The 20,558-nt window shown below is 41.1% G+C and overlaps 1 protein-coding gene across 3 annotated transcripts in view; it reads left to right on the top strand.

Moving 5' to 3' along the window:
• Positions 1-20,558, top strand: part of LOC140467163 (signal peptide, CUB and EGF-like domain-containing protein 3) — a 377,653-nt gene that overhangs the window by 282,282 nt on the left and 74,813 nt on the right. For all 3 annotated transcript variants that reach the window (XM_072563295.1, XM_072563294.1, XM_072563296.1), the window contains one exon: positions 9,681-9,797. In XM_072563295.1, coding sequence (XP_072419396.1) covers positions 9,681-9,797 — 117 coding nt within the window. The remainder of the gene's footprint in view (positions 1-9,680; positions 9,798-20,558) is intronic.

The following is a 20,558-nucleotide window of genomic DNA, read 5'->3' as shown; positions in this document are numbered from 1 at the left end:
GAATATCGTATTTGAAGTAATCACAGTGTCAGCTTACTGTAAAGTCTTTTTCCTTTGCTTAGTAAACTGGGAGTAACCTGTATTGGAAACATGGAATTGCAATCTTGTTGGTTAGCACGTGAGATACGCACATACATTTGCTTTCTGAAAAAATTCCTGATGGAAGCTTTTTGAAAAAGAATAGGGCTTCCATGGGCTAAGCCAGCCTTCTACCAACTACCCTGCAATATTTACCTTTCAACCAACATCAGTTGAAATCAGTTTGTTTATAGGAGCTTGCTGTACACAAATTGGTGTCGAAATGTGTGGTGCTGGAAAAACACAGCAGGTCAGGTAGCATCCGAGGAGCAGGAGAATCGACGTTTCGGGCATAAGCCCTTCATCAGGAATGTGATGAAGGGCTCATGCCCAAAATGTTGACTCTACTGCTCCTCGGATGCTGCCTAACCTGCTGTGCTTATCCAATGTGACACGTTTCAACTCTAATCCCCAATATCTGCAGTCCTCACTTTCTCCTGTACACAAATTGGTATCCAAATATTCCGCACTATAACAGTGACAGTGGCCACAAAGCACTTTGGAACATCCTGAGGTGTTTTTAGAAAAAAAAGCAAAACCCACATTTATATAGCATCTTTCACGGCCAGCAGCAACTGAGTAAGATCATAAGAAATAGAAGCTGGATGGTTCATCCAGCATGCTTTACCATTAAACACGATCATGACTGATCTTCTGCCTCAATGTGTTTTTCCACTCATCCCACATATTCTTTGATCTACTCAAGAAATCAAAAATCTGTCTATCTCATCCTTAGATATATTGAACAAAGGAGCATCGAAAAACCACCGGGTTAGAGTATTACAGAGTTTCACAGCCATCAACCTGGGGTTTCTCTTCACCTCCATCCTGTAATCTCAACCTCGTACCCTGATTCTATACCACAATGTCTATAGTCTCACAGCCAGGGCACAATCTCTGTATATAATACCATCATACCCTGTCAAATCCCTTCAGGATCTTCTGCGTGTCCGTCCAAGTCACCCTCAAATTCTGCTAAATGCAAGATCACAGGCCAACCCTACTCAGCCTGTCACCACCTTGGCCTGCAGTGTTTCATAGCCAATAAAACACTTTCGAAGAGTAGCCACTGCTGTGGGAAATATATTGTAGTATGAATGTAAATCTTGCTTCGTCCTCAGTGCAGATTTGACCTGCTGTGAATCAGGAATCGTGTCTAGGCCAGAACAGGAAAGGTCAGCAGATTTCATTCCTCAGAAGGATATTAGTGAAGGATTGAAGCAGTGGGTAGAATGGTAGCTCAGTGGTTAGCACTGCTGCCTCACAGTACCAGGTCGGGTGAATTGGTTGTGCTAAATTGCCTGTAGCGTTAGGGGAATGGGTTACTCTTTGGAGAGTCGTGTGAACTTGGGCCAAATGGCCTGTTTCCATACTGTAGGGATTCTAATATACAAACCCTTATGTGGTAGGTCTCACAGCCACCATTTCATCAACCAGCTTTATATTCCAGATTTATTCATTAGAATAATGAATCACACCAGCTCCTATGGTGCGACTTGAACCCATTACTGCAGGGCATTGATCTGGGCATTTACTCCCATGGCATTACCACTACACCACCACCACCCCATGAGCTTGCGCATTGCCATCAGGGCTGTTCAGGTTAGAAAGACGTTTGGGTCTCGTCAGATGAATGGGCAGGGGACTTTTTCCTGTGCCAATGCTATCCCTTCATATGGATTGAAGCACATCACCTTCTCGTTTCAATGTGGCTGGCTGTGCTGATGTTGGTCTCGATGCACCATCAATCTCTTGCCCACTGAGCTGACACTGGGCCACATACCAGGTGGAGGGAAGACAGTGTAGGGAGAAAGGCAATTACCTATTGGGAGAAAAATGCAGAAGAGCTATTCTAGCCTAGGCAGGATTTCTGGAGGTTGAGTACTTGACTGTCTCACATTAATAAGGAGCTAAATAGTCTATGGTCTGTTATATCGCATTGAATAATTGTCATCATGCAAATCAATCAAGCAGCACACAGGATCAGTCCACATACTGTATGCCTCGAGTTATTTCATTGTATGTGTGCTGTAAACACTTTGTTGGGAGATATATGGGCTTCAAGGGGAAACATGTGTTATCTCAAACTGTAATCAAACCAGAATGTATTTCTGTGTTCTCTGACTCTACTTTGTCTACACTGATATAACTGAGATCCTTATCTTACAAAAACACCAAACATTAACTCTACGACTCAGTTTACATGGTTGAGCTGGAACTAATTTAAGACAATATGTTCCAAACTGTTCCAATGTGCCATATTTTTCAAATAATTTATTCTTCACCTTCCTTCACTGTTTTTAGAATCATATATTCTAGACATAAGAGTCGAAGCATCAATGTGACCACAGATATTGAGGGCCATCACTCAAATTCTACACATGCATATTTTCTGGAAGGTGGCATTGGACCATAGTGGGGGTTGGAGTACTGGCTGATTAGTTTTGAATCCTTAACCTGCCCTGGGAGTATGAGAATTTCAGTTGTGATTCTACTGATTCATCACTTATAATTCATGTTTGTCCTCATTTCATGTTTTTTATATCTTTTCCCACTCTTTAATATATTTTTCTTTCTCTAACTGTGACTCCCATGGCTATGGAGTTAAGACTATTTTCACCTTCTGTTGTTAAGCACAGCAGTGACATCATAGGGTCTGATGTTTAAATAGAGGATTTTCGTGAACCCCATGAGCGCTGGGTAGACTGGCTTCCATTCCAGTGGTGGTGAATTACCAGTAATGATAGGCACAGCATTTCCAGCGTGTGGTGAGGTTCATTCACCGAGTTTGTAGCCCGGCAATTCGAGCAGGGGATGCAGCAACTCACTAAAACCCATCATGAAATAACTAAAGACCTTTTTCAGATATTTTGAATGAGTGCTGCATTTGAAACTTCAACACGGTTAGAACGAACAGTTTACTTCCTTTCACTGTTGAATGTAAGAATAAGAACAAATCCACTTTTTGATACAGTGAACTTGATTTGCCATTCTACTTCTTCACCTCCCACAACCACAAAGACTCATTAGCCGTCTACATTAGTAATCACAGGAGCTGTTCCATTTCCTCAAACTCCTCAAGACTCCTGAAGTAACTATTTCAAAGGTATTCTCTCTCCATTCATTTTACAGCTCATTATAAACATTTAACATGTAAAACTTTTGAGTATTGTGTTGTTTTTTCATCCTAGCCAATTGTTCATTAAAAGAAACAAGAATTTCTGAGCATTTAATGGAGAAAATAAGACTGGTATTGTACAGTACCATAATCACAGCTGCCCTAAAGATTTCTCCAGCTCATACTATTTTGCCACGCCACCTAGCCATCAATGCTGAACAATGTTACAACATTGCTGAAAAGTGTCTTCTCTTTTACGATACAGTCAGTTCCTAGTCTTTTCCTATGTGAAATTTCCAACTTTTGGGGAATCTCTTAGAAACCTATAAAATTCTAACAGGACTGGACAGGATAAATGTGAGAAGGATGCTCCTGATGGTTGGGGGATCCAATCACAGTTTAAGGATATGGGTGAGGCCATTTACTATTGAGGTGAGGTGATATTACCAGAGTGGTGAGCCCATGGAATCCTCTGCCACAGAAAGCAGTTGAAGACAAAACATTGAATTATATAGTCCTTGAGGCTAAAGGGATCAAAGGGTATGGGGAGAAGTGGGGAACAGGGTTCTGATTTGATGATCAACTGTGATCATATTGAATGGTGGAGCAGTTCTGAAGGGCTGAATGGCCCATTCCTGCTTCTATTTTCTATGTTTGTATGTTTTGCTGTTCATAACCCACCATTCTCTTCCCTTTGAGCTTCAGATATTTTTAATATAAAGAGTTCAGATCATGGCCGAAGCTGTTTCCCCCTGTACTTGGACTGTGACTGCAGGAACCAACTATCTCATGGTTTCTATTTTCACTTCAGCCAACTGCACTTGTGGACAGAGTTTGTTGGTTTAGCAGCGGCGTGACATTTTTGTGGTTAGCCAGCCTTTCATGGAAAGTTCCACCCTGCTGACAAGGAAGTAAAAAATTCACTGTAATTGCATTAAAGTTTTGAACGCAGTGCATATTTAAGGGGTAAAAAGGAAAATAAAAGTAATCAAAACCGTGTAAAACATTTTGAAAATGTCAGCAGTGACATTTCATTAAACTCAACTGCCATATGATTGTTCTGTGGTTCTCATTAATATTGATAGTCATTACACTTCCACAATATAATACATCATTACGGTCTTTTATATAGGAAAACAGATGGATTAAATGAAAGCCAGTGCCCTCTTGTAATCTGAGTACATGCCGGGGGATGAAACACAAGTTCTGCTCCATTAAAGCCAGCGACACTGTATCAACCCAAATCTAAACATGGATCAAACTTATATCAGCATCATATCTTGAGAAGGACTGGTGGCAGCAGATTTACCATTGTTCAACCTTGGAAGAAATTGGCCAGCAGCCAAAGCTGGGTATTTAGCATGAAATAAAGCCAAATTTGTGTATGTGTACAATATATAGGTACCCATTATCAGCATCAAGCAATACTAAGTTAGATGCATTTGCTTCTCTACTCCAACAGTATGTTTCAGGCCATTCAAGTAATTTACTTTTACTTTCCTTTCCTTTACTAGGAGGAACATTTTCCACATTCAGTATCATTGTGGTATTTCTGAGCTGGATGGTCAGTTTATTTCAGATTATGGACCCATCTGCTTTGCGATTCATACCCACTAAGAATGTGACTTGAACTGTCTCCAGCCTATTTCACTTCAACATCCTTCTCACTCCAGAGAGAGAAAATTTAAATATCAACTTGACCTCGATTTAAATGCAGCCCTAAAGTTTATTACCAAAGTATTACTTTTTTTTACTATTACAGCCACTCAGTAATTTGAATGCTGTGGCAGGTGATTTGTTCAAAGTCCTGCATTGAGTAGTTGAATGAAATTATAATAGTCTCCACACAGTGTGCACATGAGCACCACATAGACACAAACAGACACATGTAAACACTCATATACACACAGGTGCACATAAACAGACACAAGTGCACACGCAAACCCAAGAGTCATCAAGTCATACAGCACAGAAACAGACCCTTCAGTCCAACCAGTCCATAATCCCAAACTAAACCAGTCCCATCTCCCTGCTCCTAGCCCATATCCTTACCAACCTTTCCTATTCATGTACTTATTCAGATGTCTTTTAAATATTGTAATTGTACCCGTAGGCATCACTTCCTCTGGAAGCTCATTTCACACATGAACCACTTCCTGTGTAAAAAAGTTGACCCTTATGTCTTTCTTAAATCTTTCTCCTGTCACCTTAAAGATATGCACCCGGTCTTGAAATTCCCCCACCCTTGGGAAAAGACACCTGCCATTCACATTATCTACACCCCTCATGATCTTATAAACTGCTATAAGGTCACTCCCCAACTTTCTATGCTCCTGTGGAAAAAGTCCCAGTTTATCCAGCCTCTCCTTATGACTCAAACCTTCCATTTCCGACAACATCCTGGTAAATCTTTTTTGAACCCTCTCCAGTTTCATAATATCTTTCCTGTAAAAGAGCGACCAGAACTGCACAAGGTATTCCAGAAGAGGCTGCCCTAATGTCCTGTACAACCTCAACATCCCAAATCCTATACACAATAGTCTGAGCAACAAAGGCAAGCATGCTTAACGCCTTCTTAACCACCCTGTCTACATGTACACAACTCACATACACACAGAGATATATAAGCATACATACCCAAACACGTGTGTACCCACATACACACGGATGCGCTCAATAGCATTCCTGGTTAATCAAGCTGAATTCTGGCAGAAATGTCTTGTCAATTTTTGTTCCTGTTGCCAATAATAATATTGTAAGAAGGAGGGTCAAAACTGGCAGATGATTGCCAATCTGTTTCCCTGCTTCACCATTAAGACCCTGCCAACTGTATTTGTGGCAAGGAATATTTGAAATCGGAGTGCACAGTTCCTGCCACCAACAACTGAAGCCAGGTTGTGGTAATACTGCTCCTACCAACTGCTGCTGGGCACAGAAATGCCACTGCATTCACACAGCCTACCTGTGAGCACACAGTATATTTACATGTTGTGCTGTGACCTACTGATGCATCTCCCTGTCTTTACTCATGCAAACCCAATGCTTGGAAATGTTTAATGTTTGCACACTTTTACAGCATGATAGCATAGGGATCCATGGCAAGAAAACCAAACATAGTGAGACCAAGGATGCCCTTTGAGAGGTGAGACACATACTGTATTTGGGCACTCTAATACAAGCAAGAATTAGCCTGGGTGTTAACCGCAGCCACTCTGGCTCGACAACAGTGTGAGTGAGGGTTCATGACTCATTGATTCATCATGATTGCAAGATGTCAAGGGATAGGAGAGCAGTGAAGAAAAATCAAAGATAAAAGCAAATAAATGGGATGACAAAATACTCTTGTAAGCAACCCACATCAAAATGACCCACTGAACAATCCTGTACAGTGTGTGTGGAACTCAGCCCAGTTTTAGTTGACTTCGCATCAGATTCAAACAACTTCTGTATGCAGCACTGAAACCAGCCCAATCCAGAACTGGAGGCAGATTGGTTTTTCAAAGGAACAGCAATGGTTTCAGGATAATGTGTGCAAAAGTGCTGTGATGTTTCTAACAAATTAGTGAAGACAATGGAAGAATTAACTTCTATTCTTATGAGCACCATTCACAACCCCAGACTTTGCTGCCAGTGATGTATATTTTCATCAAATATGGTCTCTGATAAATTGGGAAATTGCAGCAGCCAATTTGTTCTCCGCAGGGACCCACAAACAGCCATAAAGTTATGACCAAATAACCTATTTTAGTAAAGCTCAGGACGCTGAGAGTGCGCCAGTGTTTTTTTTCAATAGTTTTGAAGAATCTTCTACATCTACCAGTGAATGCAGTGAAGACCTAAATTCAATACTTCATTCATTTACTGGCATATCCCACAGTGCAGTACACCTTCACTACTGAGGCATCATAGTCTTGGTTGCTGGGGTAGAGCTTGAATCCATAACCTCAGGCTCAAAGACGAGAGAGCTACAACTGAGCCAAGGCAGGAACTTGGGTTGCCCTTTTATACTACATCTTTGTGAGCGTACTTCTAAATGTTAGTTTTAGTGACAGCATGGTTATTTCAAACAATGTACACTTCATAAAGGTACAGCTGTAATCAGAGTTGATTGCAAGTAGTCAATTCTTCAACAATTCTCTTGACCATTGCCAGATATGATCTAGTATCGGGTAAGGGCATTGTCTTAAATAGGTCCTACCTGCAGGAAGAGGCAGCCAACTGTGGAGAGTTCAGTAGATCCCATAAGAACTTATATTTCTTAGATAGCTGACAAGACAGAGAACAGTTTTGAGTGTGGTGTCCCTGACTATTCCAGTCTGCTTCCTGGAATGGTCTAGGTTCCAAAATTCCCTTAGATTTTCCCTTGCTTCTGACTTGATGAGGATTAACTGTTCCTTTATAATCACATCAACAGCTGTTTGTAAATACGTGGAAAGAAACAGTTCGTATGGGAGAGTACAAAAGACCAGTTTAAGAATCTCTATAAGTTTTAGGGCATTTGCTACTCAGAAAAATTCAAGTTTAAGACTTGTTAATTTATAAGGTCCTTTGGTCCTTTAGAAATGGTGAATCTGCCATTGTCACCTTGTCTGGCCTAGATTTGACTCCAGGTCCACATTAATGTGGTTAACACTTAACTGCCCTCTGGAGTCCTAAAAAAGGGTTATGCCCGAAACATCGACCCTCTCGCTCCTCAGATGCTGCCTGCTTTGCTGTGCCTTTTCCAGCACCATGCTTTAGATTAGATTAGATTATATTCCCTACAGTGTGGAAACAGGCCATTTGGCCCAATATGTCCGCACCAATCCTCTGAAGAATTACCCACCCAGACCCATTTCCCTCTGACTAATCTACCTAACGCCATAGGCAGTTTAGCATGGCCAATTCACCTGACCTGCACATGTTTGTAACTGTGAGAAGAAACCAGAGCACCTGGAGGAAACCCACACAGACATAGGGACAATGTGCCCAAGGCTGGAATCGAACCTGGGTCCCTGGCGCTGTGAGGCAGCAGTGCTAACCACTGAGCCACCGTGCCACCCCAACACTGCCCTCAGATATGGCAAGGCAAACCACTCAGTATGTCTAACTGCTACAAAGTCTGATTAAAAAATAGTAAACCTACAGGTACACACATTGTCAACCCTGCAAAACCACCTTACTCTTGAGTGTACCCAAGCCACGTGAATAGCAGTGGTTCAAGAAGGCAATTCACTGGCATTTTCTAAAGGGAAATTAGGGATGAGCAGTAAAGGCTGGCCCAGCCACTGCTGTCTATATTCCATGAAACATGAATGAAAAAGGTTTGTTTTTCTGTAGTGGTGAGGTATTGTAACCGACCTTATCTCCTGCTGTAAGATACGGGGCTGAATATTCAGTGTGCTCGGGAAACAAACACATGGAATAATTTCATGTCTGGACTCTGTGCCTCAACTGCACCACTCTCACAGTGCTTTTTGTAAATGTTAGTGCCCATATTGGCCAGATGGTGGGCCCAATTAGTGCAACTGCCTGGCTGGTACCAGGGGCAAAGGCGGACAGCAGCCATGATGAGGGATGTTGCTGCCAATCCAAAGAGAACCAGGTAGCAACATCGACAGAGGTTAAAGGAAATGTGAAGGCCAAGTCCTGGTGCCAACTCAAGTAGATCCATAAGAAACAGTTTGAACTTAAACACAAAATAAACTTTACTTGGCCTTGTGTGCTTGACAGCTGTGCATTGACATCCAGCAGATTATTTGGATTTGCCAAAATATGGTTTGAAAATTCCTTTCTGCACTGGATAATCTCTTTAACTTGCCCATTAAGGAACTCAATGGACCTTCAATTGGAGGCAAATGGGTTTCTCTTTCCTTCCCATACTCCCTTTAAAAATGATAAACCAGTCTCAGGATCCAAGGTGACCAGGGACCATGATTTTGAAATTGCGCCCAGACTGGATCTGCAACTTGTAACCCAATGAGTCAGAGACTATTTGACTACACTATGCATCACTGACCTTCATTTATTCTGATAAATCTGCTCTTTGAGGTTGGCGTGAAGCCATGGGAGATATACTGGAAAAATCAGGCTTGGACTTTGTGAAGGTAAGGGATGGGTCCTTGAGCTTACATGAGAAGCAGGCGTAGGTGAGTTCTTTAGCAGATATTTCAAGAATTGCCAACAGAAATGCAACTTGAGTCTTTGTGTCACTTTATATCTCCTGCAGCACCCTGCAACCATATTGCATAACTTTCTTCAAAGACCAAGTGGTTGGTTTTACACCTTTGAATCAATATTAATTCCCATCTGCAGTTTGTGGTTATGCATGCACTTCATATTTTATCTGCTGTGTTTTTCTGATTATTTACATATAGATTATTTCAGCCTGGGAGATTTGGATTGTGCTCCAGTCGTTTCGAATGATTTGAGATGTTCCACAAGTTAGATGAGTCCAGGATAAATATCTGCAGTACCATGATTTATCTCTCATTTTTGTTTTTAGATATTGACGAATGCTCCTTTGACAGAACATGTGATCACATCTGTGTGAACTCCCCTGGCAGCTTTGAATGCTTTTGCCACAAAGGTTACACATTGTATGGCCTGACGCACTGTGGAGGTAGGTGGATGCTGTCAGATTTCACATTGTTCTAGGAAGAGCTGGAATGAAAACTCAGTCACACGGGGAACTGAGGATGTGGGATGTTTTACGAATGACAATTTGGTACATCTGAACTATTCTATCCTGACATAAGGGAGTTCTGAATTCTGTTCACTTTGGGACACATTCGACATTCATACTCTGATTATGGTTCTATTCCCCATCATATCTTGATGATGTGTCTATGAGACTATAGAAACAGACCTTATCCTGAGAAATGCAGCAGTTCATTAGCAACAGAGTTTCGTGTTGTATATTTCGGAGGCGGCTAGTTGGCAACATGCCATCATATCTCTGCAAGCTGGATTGTCTATGAAAGGATACCTGCATCTCACCTGGGTGGGAATCTGAACCACATTGCAAGCACATCAGGGCTGTGTAACAGAACACACTTATGTTGTAATTACTTGATATTCTTGTACGTAAAAAATAGGAACAGGAATAGACCACCTGGACCCTCAAGCCTGCTCCACTATTCAATAAGATTATGGCTGATCTTTTTGTGAACTCAGCTCCACTTACCTCCCATACACCATAATCCTTCATTCCTTTACTGTTCAAAAATCCATCTATCTTTGCCTTAAAAACATTCAATGAGGAAGCCTCAACTGCTTCACTGGGCAGGAAATTCCATAGATTCATAACCCTTTAGGTGAATAAGTTCCTCCTCAACTCAGTCCTAAATCCTGACTCCCCCTTTACAATTTACACTTGTTACCTATCATTCAGAAGTTGGATAGGACTGACAAATATATACCTGGTAAAAACAAGGACTGCAGATGCTGGAAACCAGAGTCTAGATTAGAGTGGTGTTGGAAAAGCACAGCAGGGCAGGCAGCATCCGAGGAGCAGGAAAATCGACGTTCCGGGCAAAAGCCCTTCATCAGGAATAGAGACAGGGTAGGCCTGCAGGGTGGAGAGATAAATGAGAGGGGGGTGGGGGGCGGGGAGAAAGTAGCATAGAGTACAATAGGTCAATGGGAGTGGGGATGGAGGTGATAGGTCAGAGAGGAGGGTGAAGCGGATAGGTGGAAAGGAAGATGGGCAGGTAGGACAGGTCATGGGGACGGTGCTGAGCTGGAAGGTTGAAACTGGAGTGAGGTGGGGGAAGGGGAAATGAGGAAACCCATGAAATCCACATTGATGCCCTGGGGTTGAAGTGTTCTGAGGTGGAAGATGAGGCATTCCTGCCCCTGATAATGTCACCCTGGACCCTGATGCAGATACAATGGTATTGACTGGATTTGTTTTGGGTTTACCTTGCTTTGGAAAAGTTTGCTGTTTGTCCTCAACAACCTCTGATAATGCAGAGCCTGCTGCTGTGGGTCTTAGGTTCCAAAATCACAAGTTTGCTAAGCTCCTTATTGCAAGCTGCCCACTATCCTGATCATAATTCGGAATGGAGGCAGTTTCAATGGTATATTTCAATAGGAATCAGATACTTACTTGGAATGGAAACATTTTTTAGGACCGTGGGAAAAGAGCAAGAGAATTTGGATATTATCCAATTGGTTGTTTCTTTCAAAGAGACAATATAAATATAATGGGTTGATTGGCCTTTACCTCTGTTGTATGAGTTAGATTTTATGTTTCTCGGTTGGGTAAGGAAAATGGAGCACTAACTGAGTGATCACTTAGTCACGCCATCTCAAACTTGTTCAAGCGCGTGTTAGCTGGCCAGTTAGTGGCTATCTGATGGGAAGGAGGTCAATGAGAGATTGACCTGGGGGACAGGATTGCTGTCAGTGGGATGTCATGCAGCAGATGGAAATACTATAATACATAAGTCAGTCTCAACTTTGAGCTTAAAGGCCACATACTCTCTAAATGTTTCCTTTATTTTTAATCAGGGCTCAAAAATGTGTTTAAAAAGCTTTGCAGAAACCTCCAACTTCACCAGAGAACATTACTGCTACGTTCAGTCACTGCCCCAGTTTAAGCCTGTCCTTCCTTGTACCTTTGTATCACCTCCTCATAACTGCAGTAAATCATTCGCAAACCTTTTTACAGCTGACCCACAAAAGAAGCAGAGGACACTGAAAATTTTCAAGTGATTGGATCTTTCACAAGCACCACAGCTTCTTACTTAATCATTTCAAAACAGTGGCTGGGTTTCTGATTTCTGTCCCTGCCCGTTTTCTGTAATGTTTGAAACTGGTTGATGGCATCATATTACCCACCCAATGACATCATACTCTATTTTAGGAAAGCTGACTTGAATTGTGGACTTAAAACCCAGTCCCAAGGCTCTAGAATAGTCCTTTCAACCTGATTTAAACTCATGAATAGGCTATTCAGCCAATACTGCTCACACTGCCATCAGATATTTAGAGTCAGAGTCTTACAGCACAAAAACAGATCCTTCAGCCCAACTCATCCATGCTGACTAGGTTTCCAAAACTGAACTCATCCCATTAATCTGTTTCCATTTCTGTACCTGTTCAAATGTCTTCAGGAGATGTTTTTCTAAGCTGATCCTATTCTACCCCTGTTTAGAATCCTACTTCCCACAAAATGTTTGGTTGTTTGAAGATTATGAAAGCAGGTTACATTACGTTAATCAGCCTGCAGTAGGCCGCATACCCTCTGATCTTTAAAGTTTGCATTGGTATGTGGGTGACATATCATCCTGTCTCAGTCTCCTGAGGCATTGTGATTGTGGAAGTGAAGTCACATGTAGGTAAGGTAGCAGGTCATCTTCCTTGAAAGATGGCAGCAACGCAACCTAGCAACCTCCATGGTTGCTTCCTGGTGCCAGCGTTCTTCTGAATCCTTGTTGCTCATAGTACTTGCTCTTTCTGTTTATACACAGTTGAGATTCACACATCATGCAGGATGCCAAGAAGTCCAAGTTCACAGAACTTAATATTTATCATGGTACTCCATTTTGTAATACTCACAAACCAGTTAACAGAACATCTTATATGAGAGGAAGGTGGGTATCATTAGAAATGCAAACCACCTTTTACAGCAAGAAAGTACTTTTTTTCTGAACCTTAATTTAAAGAAACATTAAGTATGCATTTTTCAGTTTAATCCTTTGCCGAAGTATTGCAAAATGAGTTATTAGGGTGAAAAGCTCCTTTGTTATCATCTATTACTATATGTCGTAAAGATCATTGTAAAATTAAAAGTCTATGTTCACACTTCAGTTTCTAAACTATTTTTAAAATGATTGGCATTTATATTGACCTTGAGGCTGACACACATATGGAATGCTTAAGCAGCTATTGTTATAAGTGTTCAGAATGTCTTTTGTGGAGCAGCAACCATTTTACTAAAGCGATTACCGTGACATACACCTAGCTGCACGAAAGGCTTCTCATATTGTACAAAACAAAAAGGTTCCCTAGGTTTAAATACATTTGATTTTAACTGGACAAAGAAAATGTACTTTATGGCAACGATTTAGTTCTGTACTATCCCAGCAGACCATTACTTTAGATATTGAAGCCAAAGCTCTCTATCTTTCTGCTTGTTTATGCTTCCAATTCTGCAATTTTTTTTTTAAAATAGCCGGTAATATCTGATAACTCAAGCATTTCTGAACTTGCGGCTTTAAGATTAAAATGCTTGTTTAGTATTGCCACTTCAAAAGGCGAGTTGAAATACAGTTTTTGACTTGTAGGGGGCGGGGTCTCAAACAAGCAGTGTTGTGTTTCTGTACTCGCCGTGAGATAAGAAGAGTTTTCCTGCAAACACGGCCATATGGAATTTGAACAAAGATCAAAATACAAATTAACCACAGTAATGTACATAAAAGCAGCAGTCACCTTTTGATGACTGGTGAAATTAAATCTGATATTCATACAAAACCCCTTGTCATGTACATCAGCTTAGCCACAACATTCCCAACTGGTAACCCTTTAAGGAGTAAAGGTCGTATGTTTTCTGAGAAATACATTGTTCATTGTTTGCTTCAAAACAAAATAAAGTTGAATATTTTAAAACTGATGCAAAGTAAACCAAATCCAGACATTCTGTTCGCATCCACTTGACAGTATTAGTGCCCTAATCGAGGGCTCAAAGTGTGTTATGCAACATATAATTCAAATGATTACAGTTACACAATGAGTTGTTGGATCTTTTGTCACATGGAATAGCTGAGCCAGCAACATCACACCTTATACTAAGATTACTTCTGTACAGGAGGAGCCCACACAGCTATGATGGGCCACGTGTCCTCCTTTTGCACTGCAACTTCTAAGATTCTAATTTTACTGTATTCTTCCCAGCCTAGCTCTTTCTAGCAGAAATGCATAGAACATAAATGAATAAATGTGCTGTATGGTGGACGTTAGGACCTTCATTGTTTACAGGAATTGAGTTGGACCCCTGTGTTGAAGCAGCTCATATGAAACGAGGCAACCAGTTGCCTCAATAGTCTTCTGTTCCAATTGCCAGAGTTTGGGAGGGGCAGTTCCACTAAGGGTCCAGCTCCTGATCATTCCTGAATACATGGTCACAATCCACAGTCGGGCTTCAGAGATCAAACAGTGGTTCCAGTATCCAGTTGCCCTTCTTACTAAAATTCATGAATTTTCCATTGTTTACATCTCCAAGAGAACTTTCAATCAAGCATTGGAATCGCCATTCATCTTCTTTCCAATCAAATGCTCGGCACAGTGCCACCTTGGCAAGGCAAACGCTTCAAGGTACAAGGCATAAAGAGATTGTTAAATTGAATTAAGCTAAATGGCCCATTGGAGTTGGCTGATATTCGCATGTGTGTTATTTTTCTAACAATACAGAAGCTGTATTGATTGTATCAAGCATCTCTTATCAGTCTCATTGTTCCATGTGTTTTGCCCCAAATAAAAGGCAGCTTGCAAATCTTATTGACCATTACTTGGCCCAGTAGCAACACATGCTTGAGAAATTCAGTGTAGATCACAGAGGAACCACACTACCGCAACATAGTTGGGCAGCAGGAGCCAACGTGCAATAAAAGTGTGCGCCAGGACCACATGAAGAGAGCAACTAGTACCACTGTACTCCCAGTGATGCAGGAGCAATCTTGAATTCATAACACCTATCAAGGGAGCATTCTTCACAGGAGCATAATTGTTCAAAACTAAAGGGACTTGTACTGACAAGTGGAGCAGCTTTCCTCAACAGTATCGGACAAAGTTTACAGATGACAATAAATATTGACTCGATAAAACATGGATGAATGGCGTTTGGACTTTTTACTGAGAACAACAAGTTAGGCAGCATCTGAGGAACAAGAGAGTCGACGTTTTGAGCTTAACACCTCATCAGGATGAAGTGTTAAGCCCAAAACATTTCTTTCTTGCTCCTCAGATGCTACCTGACCTGCTGTGCTTTTTCAAGCACCACACTTTAACGACTCTGACTTCTCCAGCATCTGCAGACTTCACTATTTCCCACTGAGCACAGCAAGGTAATTAAAGGTTTCAAAACCACTTTGTATAGCTGGAGCTAAGTCACGGATGAACGGTGGAACAGACTTCGGTGCCCTACTCCCAATTCCTATGCATGGGTCTTGTGGATCCTAGATCGTTTGAAGTGAGCTAAACAATGTCAGATGGGTTTTTTTCCCCCTCATTCCTGTCTTGAAATTCCTCACCGCTGCCATGCATGGCCAGCCAGTCTAGGTTAAAGCTCACCCAACCAGAACGAGCAAGATGGAAGGATGTGTGCTGATAACTAAATAATCGCCTCAGTGGAATCAAATCAAAGTGTTTCCTGACTACATGTAGGAAGGTTAGGTTGTAGGATGCTTCAAGGCTGGGTTCTGATTATTATCGCACCCAGTAAGTGTAAAACTCTTCTGAGTTAAGTCTGATACTCTCCCTTTTACCCCAGCACAATTCTTACTCTTTATGAAGTGCTATGAAGTGAATGAAGGCTCAAATCGTGGAATGGCCATTAAAACAGTGTCCAGAAGACAAGGTCACCTTAAATCATGTGACAAGAGTGCATAGAAAATTAATGTGGCAGAAATCCTTGGCTGTCTTATCATTGTTAGAAAAGGTCAGGGACGCATGATAATAATTGATTGACTTGCATTGAAGAGAACCTTTAGAGTTTAGTTCATGAGAGACTGGTAAGGACAATTGGATCAGGTTAATAGAGCAGGCACAATGTAATTTAAGAACACCTTTAATCCAGTTTCCCACAAAGTGTTGACAGATTGAAGTAACTATGACTAATGGGATCAGCTTCAGGAATGCTGACTGAATTTCTGGCTTAAGCCTTTCACTCTTTCGATGAGACTGAGATCCTGCCTTAAACAGTACCACATTGCTGAAGAAACTAATTTACAATTGGTGTATTAAAAGCCCGTTACCTTTTTTTTTCCAATACCACAGACAGCCTGTGATATAGTGGAAACAATTTCTTATACCAAAGGATGTGTTTTTCTTCGAGATTCCACAGTTGCTATAGAAGATACTGTATCCAGGACTTTGTTTCAAAGACTTTGTTTGTAACTAGATAGATCTTACAGTAGCAAGGATTGATTTGCAAGTATCTGTTTACAGCCATGGAATCAGAGAACCTACAGGTATCTTGTTACAATTCCACCAAATTGTGTGTTGTATGCCTACAACTATAGAGAGTCAAGGTTGTAAAAAGATATGACTAACTTTATAATTATCGTCTTCAATTACTTATAAGATAAGAAATACCATAAGGAATATTCCAACAGTGGCTGAATCAATGTCCTGTACAGCTGCAACATGACCTCCCAACTCCTGTACTCAATACTCTGACCAATAAAGGAAAGTATACCAAACTTATTCACTATCCTATTGACTTGCGACTCTTCTTTCAAGGAGCTATGAACCTGCACACCAAGGTCTCTTTGTTCAGCAACACTCCCCAGGACCTTACCATTAAGTGAATAAGTCCAGCTAAGATTTGCTTTCCCAAAATGCAGCACTTCACATTTATCTAAATTAAACTCCATTTGCCACTCCTCAGCCCACTAGCCCATCTGATCAAGATGGTGTTGTACTCTGTGGTAAACTTCTTCGCTGTCCACTACACCTCCAATTTTGGTGTCATCTGCAAACTTACTAACTTTACCTCTTGTGCTCACATCCAAATCATTTGTATAAATGATGAAAAGTAGTGGAGATCTTAGCCTCACTGAAAAATGTAAAGATCTCCACAACATTAATAAGTCGGTATTCCTGTTAAAATGTAAATGTTCATTACCTTTCAGTTGCACTATGATTTTCTCAATAAAGTGAATGAACATTGAATGAATCTTAAAATTTCCAATGTCTAGTATCTGCTTATGTTACTGCAAATATTAAGTGTTTAACCTGAAGAAAAGCACTCTATTCATGTTATGTTGTAAGGAAATTTGTGATTTGTGAGCATAGTAAGGATGGCATTGCTAGTGTCTGAGAAAGTGACTTAACCTCAAACCTTCTTGTATCTGGCTACAGTAGGACAAATTTGCAACATCTCCCACTTTATTATCTGCCATTATGTAAGGGTGATCATTGAGGACATTTAGTCCATTTGATTCTCTTTTGCCAGAGAGTAGTGAGCAGGCTGTATCATGAGGATTGTAGGCTTCCCATGGGAGAGGGTGTCAGTCAGTGGGGGTTGCTTTTGTCAGCTTTGAGATGTACCACAATTGACGTCCAAACTGACACCTTTCTCTACTGCTGGCATTATGACATATCAGTGGGAAGGTACTGTAATTTCCTCTTGTGTTTCCCCTTCCACTCTGCTCCCCTTCAGCCTTCCAGCCTGCTTAGATCCCTTATAATCCAGTCTGTAAAATGGTTATTCATCTCAAAGACATTCGGTACCACTATATGTACAAAAGAATTGAAACTTAGGATATTAGGCAACTCTCTTAGATTTTTGGCTTGGGAGGGAACAATAAATCTTAAATAATCTTATTTTCAAAAGCCCTAGTGGTGACATCGCCTGGTGATGACCTGGCAATAGATTAATCCATTGCTGGTATGCTGCCTATTATGGACAGATACAGGGTTGAATGATGCCAGATCATACAGAATTATAAATTAAACAGATTAATTTCATAGAGTGATCAGAGGCCTCAGAGAGATTTAATGGGAAAAGCTGGAAGACAACAGAATCTGTTGCATTGATCTGTTAAAGCTTATCGTTATTCTAGCTTGCGGCCTGTAAAAAAAAATCTAAGTTTAAATTACTATAAATCAATTATCAGGGGCAGACTCATAGATGCATCCACCTTAATTTTCATCACAGATGTTCATTACCTTTCAGTTGCACTATGATTTTCTCAATAAAGTGAATGAACATTGAATGAATCTTAAAATTTCCGTTGTCTAGTATCTGCTTATGTTACTGCAAATATTGGGTGTATAACCAGAAGAAAAGCACTCTATTCATGTTAGTTGTAAATGTCTATGAAGATAAAGTCAATGTGGTCTTTTAAGAAAATGCAGATTATTTCTGTGCATTTCATACATTATTATTAATTATTACTGTTATGAAATTAATGAAAGATTGTAATTAATCACATGAAATATCAGAAAAGCTTTACATTGAAGAAGTAGAAAGCATTTGTTGCTCATTTTTTTTGAGTAACATAGTTAAAGCCCCTACCTTGCCAACAATCTGGAGCAACTATGGACTTAGCCTTCTGTACATAAATTTTTCATAATTTATGAATGAGATTATTTTTCTTCTTTAAACATTATATTTGCCCTTCTGTTCGTATCTGTCTGGATGAACAGTCTGATGCAAACGTTGCTCTGATGACACCAAAATTGGAGGTGTAGTGGACTGCGAAGAAGGTTACCTCAGATTACAACAGGATCTTGATCAGATGGGCCAATGAGCTGAAGAGTGGCAGATGAAGCTTAATTTAGATAATATGCGAGGTGATGCATTTTGGGAAAGCAAATCTTAGCAGGACTTATACACTTAATGGTAAGGTCCTAGGGAGTGTTGCTGAACAGAGACCTTACAGTGCAGGTTCATAGCTCCTTGAAAGTGGAGTCGCAGATAGATAGGATAGTGAAGAAAGCATTTTGCATGCTTTCCTTTGTTGGTCAGAGTATTGAATACAGAGGAACCTCGATTATCCGAACGAGATGGGTGGGCACTATTTCGTTTGGATAATTGATTATTTGGTTAATTGATTCAATGCCTTTCATCTGGGAATCAGAGTTTTCTGAAGTTCCCTTTTTCCTCACTCTGCCTGCCTTGCTCTCTCTCTCTGTCTCAGGGTTTGTTTCTAAGCAAACACACATTTGTGTGTAAGGGACTTGCAGCATTGCTGAAGCCCCCCCCCAATCAGTTCAATGGGATTGACACAGCGAGCACTTGCTAAGTCCACTCCCCATTAAGGAGACTAGGCAGCAGCATACCGTCCGTGAGACCCCGCCCTATGTCTGCCCCCAACCTGCCCTGCCCCTGTCCGCCCCCCTCAACCCTGTCCAAACCTGCCCCCTTCCTCCCCCGCATCCACACCTGTCTGCCAACGTCCCGGTCCACCCCTGTCCCTGCCCCCGACCCCTGTTCTCCCCTGCATCCGTCCCCACCTACCCTCTGCCTGATAGAACTGCTTCACCCCTCATAGTGCATATACTTTTTGTAGGAAAAGCAGCAGTCAAAGACCAGAGTAAACCTAAAATGCTAACATTTACATTTTAACAGGAATACCAACTTATTAATGTTGTGGAGATCTTTACATTTTTCAGTGAGGCTAAGGCCTCCACTACTTTTCATCATTTATACAAATGATTTGGATGTAAGCACAAGAGGTAAAGTTAGTAAGTTTGCAGATGACACCAAAATTGGAGGTGTAGTGGACAGCGAAGAAGTTTACCTCAGATTACAACACGATCTTGATCAGATGGGCTAGTGGGCTGAGGAGTGGCAAATGGAGTTTAATTTAGATAAATGTGAAGTGCTGCATTTTGGGAAAGTAAATCTTAGCTGGACTTATTCACTTAATAGTAAGGTCCTAGGGAGTGTTGCTGAACAAAGAGACCTTGGCATGCAGGTTTATAGCTCCTTGAAAGAAGAGTCGCAGGTCAATAGGATAGTGAATAAGTTTGGTATACTTTCCTTTATTGGTCAGAGTATTGAGTACAGGAGTTGGGAGGTCATGTTGCAGCTACAGGACATTGGTTCGGCCACTGTTGGAATATTGTGTGCAGTTCTGTTCTCCTTCCTTATTGGAAGGATGTTATGAAACTTGAAAGGGTTCAGAAAAGATTTACAAAGATGTTGACAGGGTTGGAGGATTTGAGCTGTAGGGAGAGGCTGGACAGGCTGGAGCTTTTTTCCCTGGAGCGTTGGTAGCTGAGGGGTGATCTTACAGAGGTTTATAAAATCATGAGGGGCATGGATAGGATAAATAGACAAAGTCTTTTCCCTGGGGTGGGGGAGTCCAGAAATAGAGGGCATAGGTTTAGGGTGAGATAGGAAAGATATAAAAGAGACCTAAGGAGCAACTTTTTCACAAAGAGAATGGTACGTGTACGGAATGAGCTGCCAGAGGAAATGGTGGAGGCTAGCACAATAGCAATATTTAAAAGACATCTGGATGGGTATATGAATAGGAAGGGTTTGGAGGGATATGGGCCAGGTGCTGGCAGGTGGAACTAGATTGCTTTGGGATATCTGGTCAGCATGGACGGGTTGGACCGAAGGGTCTGTTTCCATGCTCTACATCACTATGACTCTATGACTGTATGACTCTATGACTGTATGTTTAACTGCTGAGAAATGGAT

This window comes from Chiloscyllium punctatum, chromosome 45 (assembly GCF_047496795.1).
Source record: "Chiloscyllium punctatum isolate Juve2018m chromosome 45, sChiPun1.3, whole genome shotgun sequence".
NCBI lineage: Eukaryota > Metazoa > Chordata > Chondrichthyes > Orectolobiformes > Hemiscylliidae > Chiloscyllium > Chiloscyllium punctatum.
This window is presented reverse-complemented; position numbering and strand designations above follow the sequence as displayed.